An 18,776-nucleotide genomic window follows, 5' to 3' on the forward strand; every position below is an offset into this window, starting at 1 on the left:
ACTGACTGAAATCAACTTACTGGCACATTTGCAAGAAATACATCTCTCAGGACAGAGTATGCTCTGCCTTCCTATATAAAATGTTCCGAATTGACATCACAAAAAAAGTGTCAAAGTTATCATACGATATTATCAATTGCATAAATACATCAATTAAACAATTCTATTATCTGTTTGTGTGGCCGTGTTGAGACCCCCACACACACAGAGATTCACTAACCCTTTCAAATGAATCACTTGCAAACATGGACTTCTTGACCTGAACAAAGAAATACAAACATCAGGTTAATAAGAAAAACATGTTAAGCATATATATATGTATAAAAATAAAAAGGGTTAAGGTGAAAATTTGTCTTGGAAGTTTTCACTCAGGAGCAATGGGCACCCTAAACTATTTTTGAGTGCAAATTTATCCTCATAAGTTTAAAATCATAACAACATTGCCCCTTAACGTTTAAAATGCTAATGGTCAAAGTCACTATTTTAACAGTCAATATTAGTTTTTTAATGGTAGGGTGCAATATTGTTACGACTTTAAACTTTTGAGGTAAATTTGCATCCAAAAAAAGTTTTGGATACCCAACGCTCCTGAGTGAAAACTTACAGGACACAGTTGCACCTTAACCAAAAATAAAAACACTAAAAGAGTTATACAGATAAAAATTGGCAACTCTTATTACACTAAAATTTTACGTACACTACCTAACAAGTGTGCATCTGACAATTTCTTGGCAATGCAGGTGTATAAAAAAGGAAAAGACGATACTATCTCCAGTCCTAAATATAAGAGCCAGTTGAAGATTCAATTTGGTGCCAAATAAAAAAACTCAATCCATTTTGTCTCCCATATTTATTCATTTTTCCCCATACTGATTACACGTGTTAAGTATTTTCATTCTAATGCACACAATTAATAAGAATATTTTAAAAAAGACAACACTAATTTATTATAAATAATTAACTTAACTAATTTTTTTAATACTTGCAAATTAGTTATCTAGCTCTTATGTTAAGAACTGGAGGTAGTAATATATGAAAGGAGGAATAGAAATCCATGTCTCTTCAATGCCATTACTTTATCCCTTCGATTGTTATAAAATAAAATGTGGTTGCATTTAATGCTTCCCATAGCTTGCTACGCTCAGTGGTTATTTTGGGTTGTCTTCCCAAGAAAAAAAAACATTGAAGTGACAAAATGAACGACTTAATTCTAAGGCCAAACTAGAATTTGTTACATGCATGCACATAAGGAGGTGTCAATTGACACTCATCTTGATCGAGACCATCTTACACCAAAACATAACTTCTTATTAGATGCTTTTCCTACAAAATTCACCCTTATGTTGAAACTTCTTATCATAAATATCTTACAACAAAAATAACATAAATCTAACACCTTTTTCAATCATCACTAAAACAAAACAAAAAATCAAAATGTTATTTATTTATCAATATCGAGGTTATCAACTACTTGATTACGTAGTTACTGTTATTTAATACCTGTAAGATTCAAAATACAAGATTTTTATGAGTATTACGTTGAATTCAAAAGCTAAAACAATGATACTTACTTCTTATAATCAAATATTGTGGGGTACAGATTTGTTTTATGTTAAATCAATGTCAACTGGTCCCAAAGACAGCCTAATGCCAATTGACCACTCACATACACTTTCATTCGTCAATATAAAGCAAATACAATGCAATTTAAAAAAAAAAATAATGCTAAAGAATTTCTCCATCACTATAATAATACAATCATTAAAACATTTGTACTCCATAAAGCTTCAAGTGATGAACCAAAATACCAATATTGGTTTCAATGCTCACATAGGGCCAAGGTTCTTTAGGTCCAAATAATGGGAAGATAATTTAACAAAATAATGGTTTAGAGTATATGGTCTACTTAGCCCTGGTGAGTTCTTGACACTGAACTCACCAAAACTTTTTTCAAGAAAACAAAAATATGGTCAGCCCCAAGACATCTTATATTGAGAAAATCTTCACAATCATCAGGAAAAAAAAAAAAAAAAGATAACAAACCTTTGACTCTAGATACTCCAGCGCTTGCTCTTTAGTATATACACCATTTTTTGCACATTCCTAATAATGGAGGAAAATATTCCAGAGCTCAATAATGGAGCCAATAAAATAAGATAACAGGTCTAAGCAAATAAAGACTATCTAAACACACATTTATAGATGAATAAAGTAGCATGCAACACCTGAGTTTTTTTTTCCTTCACTAAGTGCATAAGTATGCTTTTTTTATGGAATCATAATCTTGTACCATTACCTCAATAGACGGTAAAAGTAGTGAACTATAACGGGGATCTCTTCCAAGCATTTGTACAACCTCCTGATCACTCTCCATCCCCATAGCTTTCATTACAATCATAATAGGGACCTTCAAAAGAATTATAAGGAACAAATGACCAAAGCCTACTTATAATATGATAAGGAGTAAAGTTTAACATCAGTGAGTAACACAAAATGGAAACCTTTTTAGGAAATTGATTTAATTGCAACCAAATCTTCTCCTTTTCCATCACAACAACTGTTTTGGATTTTATTGCTTCCGTACTGCTTGTAACAGATGCAGTGATGCTGATAGCAAAAGAAAGAGTCAAAATACCCATTAAGACAACATACCCATGAAGAAAATATAAAATAAAATATTCGATATTTATAAAAAATTTATTAAAGAATCAGTCACTCTATGAAGCAGGCACAGAACAATTTAATAAAAAACTCATAGTGTTATAAATCGCAACCCAAAGCTACTCTTGCACATTATTATCATATCTTTTAGTTTATCTTATTTAGTTCACAAATCTCTAGCCAAAAATCATGAGCAGATCTGATTTTCTCTCTCACTACATTAATTTCTAATTATTGTAATTGATCTCTCTTGTGATCCTGAGAAGAGCCTAGTGTACTATATAAAAGCTTGACTGCCTATCAATAATATACAAGTTTATACAGTCTCTCCCTCCTACTCTATTCTTCAATATGGCATCAGAGTGCTAGTAAAATGGACTCTAGCAAGTTTCCACCTCTGTTCCATTCACTATGACGAAACCAAGGGAATATAGGTACTAGACCGACGACCCTGATGGATGACTCATCAAGTCAGACCTAGTCGAGCAACTCAAAAACCTTGGCCTCAACAACCAGTCCAGTCACATTGTCCACCATGGCACCTATAGACTTTGCTTCCATAACCAAAAACCAGAGTATGGTTATGGTGCACAAAATGAACGGTTGCAACTACCTACAGTGGTGACAGAGCATACTCATGTATCGCAGAGGGAGGCGAAAAGAGAAATATATTAATGGTGAGGCGGTTCAACCACTTCCAAGGATCCTACCTTGGAAACTTGGTTTGCATAAAACCAGGTGATGTCATAGCTATGCAACTCAATGACTCTTGAAATTACTGAGGGATATCTCCTCGCAAGGATAGCAAAAGAGATCTGGGCTGCTGCCGAACAAACTTACTCTTCGGTGGACAATACTGCAACCTTGTTTCAACTAAAGAAACAGCTTAGTGATCTCGAACAAGGTAAAATGACTGTCGTTCAATTTTATAGTTCACTAATCTGTATTTGGCAGCAATTGGGCCTCTTTGAAGTCCATTCCTAGAAGTGTGTAGCAAACGCACAATACTACAAGCAACTAGTCTAAAGAGAGAGGACATATGTATTCCTCCTCCTAGGACTGACTGATGAGTTTGAAGAAGTCAGAGGCAGAATAATACTACCTCCAGTCCTTAATATAAAACCTTGTTTGACTTTTATTTTGGTCCTAAATATAAAACCCTAATCCACTTTGTCTCTCATATTTATATATTTTTTTTCAAAGCAGTCCTTCTAACAATAATAGTTCTAACCAATACACTTGATTAGTAAGAATATTTTAGGAAAGGCAATACCTATTAACAAATAACTAACTCAACTCAAATTAATACTTCCTTAATAGTTATAACCAATACTTCCTTAATCTCCTCAAATTAATCAACTAGTTCTTATAATTAAGACCGGAAGTAGTACATATTAAACCTTTGTTGTCTCTCTACGAGACATTCAACATGATGAAGTGCGAAGAAAGCTGGAAACAACTCACCAAAGGCGTGTCCATCCATAATGAAGCTTCTGCACTTGCCATCAAAGGACCCAACTCTTCCGCACAAACCAGCAAGAAGAATGAAATATGGTGTGACCACTATAATAAAAGAGGGCACACCAAAGATATAGGCTGAAAATTACATGGTAAACCACCAAACCAAAAAGGTAAATAGCAAACAGCTAGGACAAGTTACCACACAAAAAGTCGGGAAGAGGATGGAGACACCCTCAACAAAGAGGAGCTAAAACTCCTACATCAAATACTCAAGAAACAGACCAGTACACCTAAAGTAAATTTGGTAAAATCAAGTAACTCCATAATTTCCCTTAATGCTATGGAAACTAGTGATTATGTCTGGATTATTGACTCCAGTGCTACTGGCCTACTGATCATATGTCTGGCAACAAAAGTTTGTTTCAAACCCTTAAGTACTGTCACAAAGATCTTAAAGTCAAGGTAGCAAATGGAATTTATGCTCCTATGTGTGGAATTGGATCTATTGAGTTATATGATCAATTAGTGATTCATAATGTGCTTTATGTACCTAAACTCACTTGCAGTTTAGTTTCTGTTAGCAAACTAACCAAAGGATAGAAATGCCAAGTCTTTTTTGATGATGACAAGCGTGTGATTCAGGTTCTGACCTCGAGGAGGAAGATTGGCATAGCTAAGGAGTGGGATGGACTCTACTATTTCTAGGGAATGAAAAACTCAACAAGACAAGCTATGGTTAGCTCGACTTCTGTAAATAAAGATAATATATTATGGCACCAAAGACAAGGGCATCCTCGTTTCAATTATATGAAACATTTGCTTCCAAATCTATTTAATAAAAATTCTACTCTTTTTCATTGTGACACTTGCCAATTTACAAAACAAACAAAGGCCATTTATCCCAAACAAACTTATAAATCAACTTCACCATTTACTCTAATTTATAGTGATATATGGGGACCGGCTAAAACTAAGACTCTTTCAAATGCCAGATGGTTTGTCACTTTTATTGATGACCATACAAGGGTAACATGGGTTTATTTACTAAAAGAAAAATCAGACCTTTAAAAAATTCCATACACTTGTTAAGAATCAATTCCAAACAACTATTAAAATGCTTAGAGGTGATAATGCCTGAGAATACATGAGCAATTCTTTCACAAAATTTCTTGAGCAATATGGAATTCATCAACAGACTTCCTGTGTATACACTCCTCAACAAAATGGGGTGATTGAAAGGAAAAACCGAAATCTCTTAGAGGTAACTAGAGCCATAATATTGGACAAAAATGTTCCAAATATTTTCTAGGGGGATGCTACCCTGACAACAACTTACCTCCTAAATTGGATGCCCTCTAAAACTCTTAAATATATCTCTCCTATCCAAAAACTTTGTGAAACTTATCCTCACATGCCCTAACAACCTGCCACGAAAGGTCCTTGGCTGTGCCGCATTTGCCTACAACAACAATGAGGGCAAACTAAGTCCAAGAGCTGAAAAATGCATTTTTCTAGGATGCTCTTCCACCCAAAAAAGGTATAAGTGCTATTGTCCTATTACCAAAAAGCTCCACTTCTCCAAAGATGTCTTCTATGAAGAAGACACCTATTATCCTAAATTACCCATTCAGGGGGAGGACTATGGTGCTAAAGAATGACTAATTCAGGCCTCAAACAACAATATACAAGAATGCACACTAGAAAACCTGCCAATCAGACCTGAAGACAAACCTGCCAGGCCTGCAAATACATCTGAAAACACCAGTACCATATCTCAAAATCCTGAAATTACACCTACCAGATCTAAAGACACTCCTAGCAGAACTGAAACACTTGAAACACAAGAAAATGCACCTGAAAACTCATCTAACAGACCTGAAACAAGTGAACCTGACACAACCAGCAAAGAACACACTCCACAAAGGGAAAACGACACCGAGAACAGACAAAACCAAGAACAAAATATGGAAGAAAGTGCTGAAAATAGAGTCTCACCCACTCCAAGGCATAGCCATGATTCCAACTGAGTAAGTGACTCGCCGAGTTACCATGGTCCAACCGGGTCCCGATTCCGGACACTGAGCGAGCTTTAATTGAAGTAGGGGCTGACGTCAGTGACACGGGGAAAGCTAATGCAATTTTTAAATCATGTTTCAAGGAACGAAATGCGACTATCAGTTTCCTTTGTCCAAAAGCTTTCTGACCGTCACGCTCGACGACATACCTTGAGGAATGAGGCTGGCCTATTGCTCTCAGAAAAGGGGTGACGTCCTGCACCCAATACCCTATACAAAAATATGTTTCTTATACTAACCTTTCTCTTAGAATGCAAAGCTTTGTGGTTAATAGTTCACAAATAAAGACACCAAAGACCTTCCAACAAGTGGTGACGTATCCAAACTGGAAGAAAGCTATAGAAGAGGAGCTAAAGGCCCTAAAAGACAATAAAACCTAGAACATCATATCTCTAACCCAAGGAAAGAAGGTGGGTGGATGCAGATGGGTGTTCAAACCTAAATTCAATCCAGATAGGAGTCTAAGCAAATACAAGGCAAGACTAGTTGCGAAAGGATACACCCAAACCTATGGCATAGAGTATTAGGAAGCTTTTGCACCAGTGCCAAGTTCAACACTATTAATGTCATACTTTCAATAGCAACTAGCCTGGATTGACCCTTACACCAATTGGACATGAAAAACGCGTTCTTAAATGGTGACTTAAAAGAAGAAGTGTACATGAAAATTCCAGATGGAGTACGAAAGCCACATAATGCCACTAAGGTTTTCAAACTAAAGAAGTCCCTGTATGGACTCAAACAATCACCCAAAGCATGGTTAGATAGATTTGCCAAAGCCCTAAAGAAAAATGGCTACTCACAAGGTCAAGCTGACCATACGATGTTCACACGACATAACAACAGCAAGGTCACTATCCTCATTGTATATGTTGATGACATTGTGATCAGGAATGACGAGACCTCTATAACCCAACTAAAAAAGGCACTAGCTAGGGAGTTTCAGGTCAAAGATCTCAAGCAAATAAAATATTTCCTCAGGATGGAGGTGGCAAAAACGAAAAATGGAATTAATATGTCACAACAAAAGTACACTCTAGATCTCTTACAAGAAACTAGACTCCTTGGAGCCAATTCAGATGAGACACCTATGGAAACAACATGTAATTTGGAAATTAAACCAGAAGGAACTCCTATGAACTCAGAAAGATACGGAAGACTTGTGGGAAAATTGATATACTTGACCCACACTCGACGAGACATCAGCTATGCAATCGAGATTGTTAGTCAATTCTTGCACCACCCTAAGGAAGAACATCTAGAAGCAATACTCCGAATCCTAAGATACTTAAAACTCAACCCCGAGAAAGGCATTTTCTTTGCCAAAAATAGAACAAGAGGTATAGAGATTTATATCAATGCAGATCATGGCAGGTCTGTAGAGAATAGGAGATCTACCACCGGATATTGCTCCTATGTCTGGGAAAATTTGGTTACATGGAGAAGCAAAAAAAAAAAAAAAGTTAGTTGTGTCTCGAAGCAGTGCTGGAGCAAAGCCAAGAGTAGTAGCACTAGGTGTCTGTGAAGGAATTTGGATTATCAAACCCTTGAAAGAGCTTAAAATTCCTTATGAAGGACCTATGCACTTGTGGTGTGACAATAAACCTAGTATGGAAATGACCAAAAATCCGATCTATCATGATAGGACTAAGCACATGGAAATTGACAGGCATTTTATCAAAGAGAAAGTGGAAGAAGGCTTAATGGAACTATCCTACATCTACTCATCAAACCAATTTCGAACATCATGACCAAACCTCTTGCCAAAGTACAGTTCGAAGGGCTCCGAGGCAAGTTGGAAATGCTAGATATCTATACTTCAGCTTGAGGGGAGTGTTAGAAATCATAGCCCAAATCTCCTCTTGCTCGTTATTATCATATCTTTTATTTTACCTCATTCAGTTCACAGATCTCTAGCCACAAATCAGGGGCAGATCTAATTCTCTCTCACTACATTAATTTCTAATTATTGTAATTGATCTCTCTTGTGATTCTAAGAAGAGCCAGTGTTCTGTACAAAACATGGACTCTCTATCAATAATATACAAGTTTAAACAGTCTCTCGACATCTCCCTCCTACCCTATTCTTCAATACATAGTAACCATTATCACTTCCAAGGTCCAAACATCATTTTTCATTGGGTGCAATAGGATTCCATCTCAATAAAAATTTTGCTATATTGAAACATTTATCACCAAATGAAAAATAGGATGGAATGTTGCGGAATATCATCTTGCTAAAATAATCAAATCAAAAGTAGTGGATCATCCTTCAATAAGCCTTTGAGAAACATGAAATAGTATCAACAATTTAATCTACAATGTGGAAGGAATAAGACATTAACCATTAAGAAACAGATTTCACCATAAACAGCTGAAGATAGTTAATAAAACTTTCAATACAGGCCCCAGTCCAAAGAGAATCCAAGGCATGAAACTCAATATTATTAAGTCAATTAATATCAGTACCCAAAATAAGATACTACAGATATCACGCAAGAGTACTCAAATTACATAAGACTGGGAGAGGAGAAGGAAGATAGAGATCAATCCAAAATTAAAGATTTAGGCATGTCCATATGCACATATTATTATATAAATATGTGATTATATGACAAGGCGAAGCATGAGGTCTAACTAGAATATAAATATGCATATGTTACATAAATATATAATTATATGACAAGGTGAAGCATAAGGTATAACTAGAATCCAGAAGAACTACTAACTTTCCCTTCTTGTCTGTGTCAATAATTATTCTATTCTTTGAAAGTTGCTCTTGCATTAACATCACCTGAAAAAGATTTACGGCATTAAAGGGAGAAATTATCAAGAAAAAATAAAAGCAACATTCCTCTAAAGAGTTGAGTTCATAGAAAAGAATAGAGAGAGAGAGAGAATTTATCATTGATGAAGTTGACCGTACAAACTACCCCAACATTCTCTCAAATACTAGAATCCTACCAATATTATAGGATAACGGACATGCAATAAATCATACAATAATAATTGATTCAATATATAATAAGGAAAAGATTGCGCTGGAAGTTGGCTTTTTCATATTCGGCCCATTTTATAACACTAGTTTTATCTGTTTAGTGTTTAGCAGTTTGTTATCTTTATCATTATTAGCACTGAATTCTGCATATCTTAAGGGATCACATAATAATATCTTTTGATTTATTTTTTCAATTATTGAGAGGAATTTATGTGATTTAGTCAACCTCTGTCCCTATATATGTATGGATCAGTTTCAGTAGAATAAGAATAAGAATAGTGTTGCGCAATTTCAGATTATATCATGGGAAAGACTGAAAATACTAAGGAGTAAGGACGGATAGACAAAAAACACCAATGTCCGCCTCCTTATCCAGAGTCTTTACTTATCTCCTGTTTCCAAATCCATATTTCCAACTTGCTATCTACTTAATTCAGTCAACCAACTTTTCTGTGTTCAAGGCTTGCCACTTGAACAGCAAGCACAAATTGAGAAACACACAGCAGAAACTGCTAACAATATTGTTTTGCTGATTTCATTCTAGTATGGAAAGGTATCATGTTTAGGAGCGGATGGGGAACAAGTTAAAAAGAAGTAAAACTGGATTAGGTAACAACCCCCCAACAAGTATAACATTGAAATCAAAATGATGCTTAGCATTTTATTTATCTTTCTTATTCAGCAATTTTCATTTTATTTCTTTTACTTTCATCATTTCAAATTCATTCCTTAAATTACATTGCTTTAATCTAAATGTGAGTATCAACTTGACTTAACAAATAAAAGGCTTTGCAAATTATATAATGTTAAGAAGCATTTGAGAAAAGTCCGAATATCACCTTTTCTGTTCCTTTGATTATGAAATACCCACCAGGATCAAGAGGGCACTCACCTATCCATTGGGAAAAGAAGGTAGATTACTATAAGGAATTGATAAGAGGACAAAGTAAAGGCACAAAAACCCAAAAATATCCAAATTAAATCCTCTACACAAACGAACCAAGTTTTGCAAGTTCAGCTTCATCTTTCCCATACAGGACACAACAGCAACTCCTTAACATAATAGGCATCCTTCCAATAACAACATCATTCTGCAACGAAAAAAATACACAGGACTGATAGCATCTATATAGTCTATGCCGAAGTCATTTATAAATAGTGTTTTTATACCTTCTCCACTTTAGCCATCTGACCAGGGCCTCCTTGAATATACTCAATATTAACCAATATTGGAGCCGTATATCTTGTGTAAGACACCAAAAAATGAAACACTATTCAGTTAGTACTTGACACAAAGAATGAGTCTAGATTTTGTCTAGTCACAAGTCCCTATTATCATTCAGCACAAAACTACTTTATTGCTCCTTTCTTTCACTTGCGACATCATGGAACTAAACAGACACAATCAAGAGCAACCTTGCAAATAATTAAATATCTATCTTAAGGATTGATATAAAACATAAGATAGTGACAGTGTTTCTCACAAAAACAAATCTTACGTCTGGTCAGATAAGCGGCATGTATGTGGTGTAATTTTCTCTGGACTACCATCTACCATTATTGAAGGCTCACCAATTCTGACATCCTTAAACCTACAAAAAGAGCCAATTGTCCACCACTCATAAAGAAAGCAAACTGAAGTACCGCACGCCTTTGCAAACTAAAGAACGGCAATATGAATTGATTCACACAAAGTTCCTTTTTCATCGCAACTAAGTTATTAAGAAAAAACTTTGGTGTCACCTATCAACTTAAAATTTACGCCAGTTCTCAGTTCCAGCATTTAGAACTGTCTAATTCAAAAAATTGAAAATATCAAACTTAAATATATCCAAAGAACACTCACAAGTAGCACAACTAACTAAATGTATGAGCAAACCAACATTTGTACCTTAAATATATGCTCGGGTGCTTTGACGCCACAATACGGTCATTTGCACGAACGATTTTCTTAATGCCGGTTTTCACAAAATAGTTAAACGAATCCAAATGTTGCTTCACCAATCCTCTAACCTACAAAATACCGGTATAATAACATCCCGTAAGCGATAGCAAATACCACTAACGAATCAACATGTAATGCAAGATTACCTTCAGGAACTCGGGAAGAAGCTGAAATTTGTCGACAGCTGATTTTACAGGTGCGGCAAGATATTGCTTATCAACGCCAACACTGAACATTTGCAGTGAAAACATACAGAAAATAAGAATGAACTATATACTAAGGAAGAAGAAATCCAAAAAAACAAATAAAGATGTGAAGAAGAAAGGATGTACGGTTGATTCTGCTGCATTGTGGGAAAAAAAATCAGCTGCTGCTAGGGGGTTACGAATCCAAAAACAATTTGAAAAGCAGCGATTGATAAGTATAGATTGATTAGCAAGCCTCGCTCGCGCTCCTCTTACGAACCCGGCAGACGCCTCGGCAACTGCTAGGCAACCGCTCAAGCGCTCCGTTACACTAGACAGGTCCCCACAAGGCTAAAACCCTTCAAGAACCCCTTCAAGCCCCGTTTGAAACAATTTATTTCGGTTTGGAAAAATTTGTAAGGCATGTTTTGGAAGAGTTTATAAATAGTTTTTTAATAATGATTTATCAAATACAAGACAAGTACATGAGAAGAATTTTATTTCGACTTGCGTAAAACGTGCTTATAAGAGATTTCTTAAACTTTCCCAAATACATACTAAGTAACTTATAAATAGTTTCAATAGTGATTTATAAAATACTACCTCGGTCCTTAATATAAGACCTTGTTTGACTTTTATTTTGGTTCTAAATATAATACCCCAATCCACTTTATCTCTCATATTTATACATTTTTTTTCCAAAATAGCCCTTCTAACAATGATAGTTATAGTCAATATACTTGATCAGCAAGGATGTTTTAAGAAAGACAACACCTATTTGGGACAAATAACTAACTCAACTTACTTCCTTAATCTCCTCAAATTAGTCAACTGGCTCTTATAATTAGAATCGGAGGTAGTATGAGACAAGGATATTAGAGGAGTTTTGTTTCAACTTATGTGAAACGTGTTTATAAAGAATTTCTGCTATGATCTCAAACAGACACAAGGTTTAGAAGCCCGTTTGGAATGGGTGGTAATACAGGTAACTCAGGGTTAGCCCGTTCAGATTAAACCCAAGTCGGGTTAGAAAGTATTATTCATATGATCCTAACCCATATTCTAGTTTACGTAAAACGTGTTTACGAGTAATTTTTACCACTATCCCAAATAGGCTCAAAGTGGGTTGATGAGTTAGCCTATCAACAATTATTTACCTTTTCTTTTAAATTTTTTTATCTTTTAATATTTTTCTTATTCAATATCCAAAAAAATATAATGAGATTTTTTTTTTTGAAATATTTGATTGAAAGTACCAAATAAATTATATACATATTTTTAAAATTTTTAGATAGAATTTATATATAATAATATAATTATAATAATTTTTAAAATTTTTAAAATAAATGCAGGTTAGCGAGTTGCGGTTTACTGGCGAGTTCACTTTTAGCCAACATTTTTTGGTAGGTTGGTGGGTTCATATTACCAACTGTAGTATGTTTATAGAAAAAAGATATACTCTTCTAGTCCTATTTATAGGGCAAAGAGAGAAGGTCTTTTTATCTTATTTATAAGTTACTTCATTAAATTTTTACCATGAATGTATCATATTGTCCTTCATTTATTATAATGTAGATATTTTTTTTTAAAGATGCATATATTAAATAGGGATAAAGTTGGAAAGCTATTATATTTTAATGAAGAGTTAATGCAGTTTAAGGTTTTCTTTTTGTCTGTATGAAACATGTTGAAAATGTTTTATAAATAGGACCAGAAGAGTAATTTTTAGGCTAAAATACGCATAATTCTCCTGAACTTTAAGTCAGTTGTATATAACAACGCTGAACTTTAAAAATTTAAATTTAACACCCTCACCTTTAACATTTTTACCACTAACCCCTTGCCGTTAAAAAAACACAATTAAATTTAACAGCACATGTCATGTCAGATTAAATAAAAATAAATGGCAAAAACACCTGGTAGATGATGTGAAATTGAGCGGTCTAGGAAATTATAATAAATCGAATTAAAATTAACAACATCAATTGACCGCAACATTTTATTATTTGATCCCCATCTTTGTCTATGCTTTTGTGGCCTCTCCTCGTCATTTACTTCCAATCTGCAAAGTTTTCAGAGGTCATCATGTTTCCTTGGAAATCCCAATCCATAGGCATCCCGAATCTCCATTAACTTCTTCGATTTTTCAAATCTAGCTGCAGTATTAATTTCTTGTGTGTTTTGATTATACTGCTATGGACACTTTATATAACCACTCTTGCAGCACCATTTATGGTCAATTTTTCGCGCAACTTTATATCACCCGCAGATTTGATATGTAGTTAAACGCCAGAGCCTAATTCGAAGATCATTCTCCTTTATTAATGAGAAAGCTTACCCCCGATCGAAGAAGAAGAAAGCTTTGCAAAATTTTATATATAAATGTGCAACCCAAGCTTTATATATGCGTAAAATGATTTGAACCGCCATGAATGGTAGATGACCTCTTTAAGCTTACTAGATTCGAAGAAAAGAATGAAGGGAGGCCAGTAAAAAAGAGACGAAGTAGGGATCAATGAAATGACACTGCCGTGGTAATACTAATTTTAATTTGATTTATTATAGTTTTCTAAACTACTGACGACTTGTTTGGTTCAATTACTAAGTGTTTGGAGATGATAATATAGTACTCATCCGGTCCTAAATGTAAAACCCTTATACACACTAGTATAAGGGTCTTATATTTAGGACCAGAGGAGTATTTATTATCATCAAGGCGTTTGGTATATTATTAAGAGGGTGTTTGGCAAATTGTTAAAAAGCACTTTTGGGTCTCAAACACGGCTTAAGTCCACCTAAATCTATTCAAACACTCCAAATTTTTTGAAAACCATGGTTAAGGACAAAATTATGATTTTAGCCTCCAAAACCAAGATTTTGCAAAAAGCAAAAAAAAAAAATACTTTTGAGGCTTAAAATGGTCATTGGAGTAATTATAAGGGTGTTAGAAGTTAGATAACCGTATTTGAACACAGATATCCTTTAGACTGAAATCGTCTTTTCCTTTGCTCGTTCATGTCTTTTTTATTTATTTATTTTATCTTGCACTGTAACATGTTTAAAAAAACTAGTACAAATATTATGGGGTGTTTGGATTATAGCAAATCATAATTAGGAGAATAGTTTCTGAAGAATGGATTTTTAGGAGAATAGATTTTTTAAAAAAGTAATTCTAATAAAGTGAGAGTATTTGGATAGTTATTATCAGAAATACTTTTTATATGTATAAATTACTAAAAAAGATGTAAGTTAATATGATAATTACATAAAAGATAGATTTTATAATATATTTTAATTTGAATGAATAAAATTGTTAATAATATATTTTTTACTAACATAATTAATAATATATAAGAATGTAATTAATAAATAATTAATATGTGTATATATATTTATAAAACATATGATTAAATATGTTTATAGAAAAATAATTGAGGGCTGTTAAGTCATATTACCATCGGGATCTATTCTGACAGGCACAATCATATTTTTCAATTTGAGTTAAAAGCAGAATCGATTCACTTTCTTTGAAACCATGGTTTTGAGCCCAAAACCGTAGTTTGTTGATTTATTTCCCTGTTTGGCAAATTTTTTACCCAGACCATGGTTTGCTCATAATTATTTTGACAATTAATATGTTATTTTTATTTATGTTTATTCAATTTTGTGAAAAAATATTATGAGATTTTATGTTTAAAATCTTTAAGGTAAAATAATATTTTTTCGTTGGCAAAAAAAATCATTTTTGAAAACATATTTAATCTTATATTTTATAAATATATATACACATATTAATTATTTATTAATTACAATTTTTATATATTATTTATTATGTTTATAAAAAATACATTATTAACAAATTCATTACTTCAAATAAAAATATATTATAAAATCTATCTTTTATGTAATTATCATATTAACTTATGTCCTTTTTAGTAATTTATACATATGAAAAATACTTCTGATAACAATTATCCAAACACTCTCATTTTATCAATATCATTTTTTAATAAAATCTATTCTCAAAAATAACTTTTTTTTCCAAAGTGGGTGTTTGGATGAAACCAAATTATAGTTTGAAGAATAACTTCTGGAGAATAGATTTTGTGAAGAATAGATTTTGTGAAAAAGTGATTCTGAAAAGTGAGAATGTTTGGATAGTTGTTACCAGAAACACTTTTTACATGTGTAAATTACTAAAAAGGGATAGATTTTATAATATATTTTCATTTAAAGAAATAAAATTGTTAATAAAATTATTTTTACAACGTAATTAATAATATATAAAATAATATAATTAATATGTATATATATTTATAAATTATAAGATTAAATAGTGAAGGACAGAGTGAGGTATCAATTATGAGGGCTGCCTTGTCATATGCTGTTGGGCCCACACCAATGTATGGAAAATTTGAGTTAGGAGCAACTTCAAACTATTTCCACTGAAAACCATGATTTTGGGATTCAAATCATGATTTTAGTCCAAACTATGGTTTCATATTTTTTTCCTCTATTTGGCTAACTTATTTCCCAAATCATGGTTTGGGTCCACAAACCATGATTTGGGGAAACATCCAAACAGGGCCAAAAACTATTATCTAAATTATGGTTTGGTTTTATCCAAACACCCCCTAAAAAAATTAGGCAAACTATTACTTTTTTCATTTAAACAAATAAAAATATTAACAAAAAATCCTAAAAGTCCTTCAATTACAACCACAATCGTCTTCTTCCTCTGCTCTTCCTCCACTCGTACGCCTCCTTCTGCAACTCACATATTTAGGGTGTATTTGTATCCACGTTTTGACACCAAAATGCACAATTCCAATGATAAACGGTGATTTTTCAAGAAAAGTGATGTTTGGTTTAGCATTTTTATAATCTGACTTTTGAAGCTTAGATGGGCTTATGGAAGAAGCTAATGAATCATGCTTTTAATAGTGGGAACTACAGGTGCGGTGGAAAAGTAATATTTTTCAATTTCTTTCTAATAATAAATTAATTTTTTATTTTTAATTATTTTATTTTCAATATTTCTTTTACAATTTTCACATCATATACATTTAATATTAATATGTACTACTTTTTGTCATTAATATAAGAACTAGTTAACCAACTCAGAAAGATTAAAAAGATTAGTTAAATTAATTATTTGTAATAAATAATGTCTTCTATTTAAAATCAAGTTGAATGTCAAACTAATTCTTAGATTAAAGACCGGAGTAATATTACTCAATAAAAATTATATCTTTTTTAGTCATTTTACATATAAACTGACTTTTTCATTAATCATCCAAACAAGTTTCAGTTTCTCAAACTAACTATTTTCAAAAGCCAATCTAAACATAAATCACATTATACTATTTGACTTTTGACCCAATTCGACTTTTATGAAAGTCATATTGAAAAAAAGTTACTTCTATCACTGCTAATCCAAATGCACCTTTATTCTTACTACTCCATTTTTGTTCCCTTTTTTTATTTAGTTTCAAATTTTTAGACCAAGCCTGTGCACCCAACAAGACAATGAACCATCAACTCATAACCCCCCAAATGCCTCACCCCAAGAGAGTACCACCACTACGTAGATCAAATGAAAAATGAAATATTATGAATTAAATTGACATTGGGAGGGCTTGTCAGATATTTTTGCAGTTAATAGTGGGATGATCAAAATAATTTTTAAGGAGGAGGAGTAGTTGGGAAAATGCAAAAATTGGTGAGTCGGCGCAATTGGGTATTGTTATGACGTGAAAATTGTATATAGATATAGACGAATTAATCTCCTTTTACTTCGTGAAGGAGAAGGAGGAGATGACGATTATGGAGGAAGGGAGATGATAAAGGAGAAGAGGCAGCAGTCAAGGTAATGGAGGGACAAGGTGTTAGCTGGAGAGACAATCAACAGAGAAATGTTGAGGGCAACTATTGTCCTTTCATATTAATTAAAAGGGATAAAACAGACATTTTATAAGGAATTGCAATCCTGCAATGATCATTCATAGGTCCCCCCACATGAATGGATAATACCAAAAAATGTGTAACAGATTTTACTATTGCAATCTGTTTTACCATGTATAAGTTCAATCAAACAAGCCATATATGGTAATGGGGTAAAGATTACCATTGCAAAGCTGCAATGCGTTTGAACCAAACGGATCATGAATGTTGGAGTTTTAGTATGTGAGTGTGTCAAAAGAAGTCTCATATTACTCAAGATATAGAAAACCGTAGTGTCTATTAAGATGTGAGTTTGAGTTAATAAAATAAATAAGAAAAGGAGTCGTTAGAACTGACCGTTAGAGATGACTGTTGAAGCATTTATGTGTCTTAATTAGTCAATTTTATTCTTTCATAAAACATATTCAATGGCGTTAAAATGTTTTAATTCACCTTAATTAATTGTTTAAAAACTACCCTTTTAATTCTCATTAAAATCATACTTAATCACCATTATGGCAGTCCAACGATCACATATTATCTGCCTATAAAAGACAATATATGATGCATGGTCAAAAGTGTCGAGTTCTATCCCCGAGCTCTTTTCCTTTCTTTTTTCTCCTAAGTTTTAAATTTATACTGTTCTGTCACCTTGCTTTAAGCAAAAAGGGTTCGTTTAATCCTGAGGAGTACCGCTTTTTATTTTAACATGTGTGGTGGAATAACTCTTAAGAACAATGTCTTTAGATACAACTCAAATCATATTTTTATTATTTTTGTAGGTGTTGCCTACAATAGATTTCTCATAATCTTCCAGGTGTCGATGCCATTTGTCTTTATTTGACTGGCATGTGCTGTTAAATTTAACGGTGTTTTTAACATTGGTGGTCCAAATATTAACGGTAAGGGTGCTAAGTTAAAATTTTAAAGTTCAGGGTAATCACATGTAACTGACTCAAAGTTCAGAGGCCTTATATGTATTTTAGCCTAATTTTTAATTAAAATGAGTATTTTCTCGCCAAAAAGACCACAATACCCTTTCATGTTTTTAACCACCTGAACCCGAGAAACCCATCTTCTTTGCCGCCATTGATGCCCCACCAAGTCAGAGAAAAGGTTCTGCCATTGAAGCTCTTCAAATATGCCATTCAAGTCCTCAGTGCCGAAGATTCAACCACCAAATTAAAGCCCAAAGTTTAATCTGTGCTTAGTTTTGAAAGCACATGCATATTCTTATTGCATCTCTCATGAAAATTAAAAATCTAAAGATGCAAAAAAAAAAACTAACCATATATACTGCTAGCGACGGCGTGAGGGAGGTAAAAAGTTAGTGATGTTGAGCTTAGGTCTTACTATTGGTAATGGTGACGGAGGGTGGAGGTTGCAATGGAGACAAATCTGGAGAGCAAGGTGATGGTTCGCCCCCTCACTGTCACGGTTGCAGGAAGTCGCCGTCGCCGATGATGGTGATGAAGGCTGTCGTCAGTGTTGGTGGTAAGAAGCTCGCC

At 33.5% G+C, this 18,776-nt stretch overlaps 1 protein-coding gene across 1 annotated transcript in view; it reads right to left on the bottom strand.

The window, feature by feature from the left end:
* LOC114754079 (DNA-directed RNA polymerase III subunit 2) overlaps positions 1-18,416 on the bottom strand; it is a 39,622-nt gene extending 21,206 nt beyond the window's left edge. The window contains exons 1-13 of the mRNA XM_028942821.1: positions 18,325-18,416; positions 11,287-11,368; positions 11,087-11,208; positions 10,695-10,787; positions 10,366-10,438; positions 10,196-10,286; positions 10,035-10,087; positions 8,927-8,991; positions 2,502-2,607; positions 2,297-2,407; positions 2,044-2,103; positions 221-259; positions 21-71 (exon numbers count right to left, since the gene is read on the bottom strand). Of these exons, the coding sequence (XP_028798654.1) occupies positions 21-71; positions 221-259; positions 2,044-2,103; positions 2,297-2,407; positions 2,502-2,607; positions 8,927-8,991; positions 10,035-10,087; positions 10,196-10,286; positions 10,366-10,438; positions 10,695-10,787; positions 11,087-11,208; positions 11,287-11,368; positions 18,325-18,416 (1,038 nt within the window). The remainder of the gene's footprint in view (positions 1-20; positions 72-220; positions 260-2,043; positions 2,104-2,296; positions 2,408-2,501; positions 2,608-8,926; positions 8,992-10,034; positions 10,088-10,195; positions 10,287-10,365; positions 10,439-10,694; positions 10,788-11,086; positions 11,209-11,286; positions 11,369-18,324) is intronic.
* Positions 18,417-18,776: the final 360 nt, after the last annotated feature.

The sequence above is a fragment of the Neltuma alba genome, unplaced genomic scaffold, assembly GCF_004799145.2.
Source record: "Neltuma alba isolate B1F8T4 unplaced genomic scaffold, ASM479914v2 tig00010068_pilon, whole genome shotgun sequence".
Taxonomy (NCBI): domain Eukaryota; kingdom Viridiplantae; phylum Streptophyta; class Magnoliopsida; order Fabales; family Fabaceae; genus Neltuma; species Neltuma alba.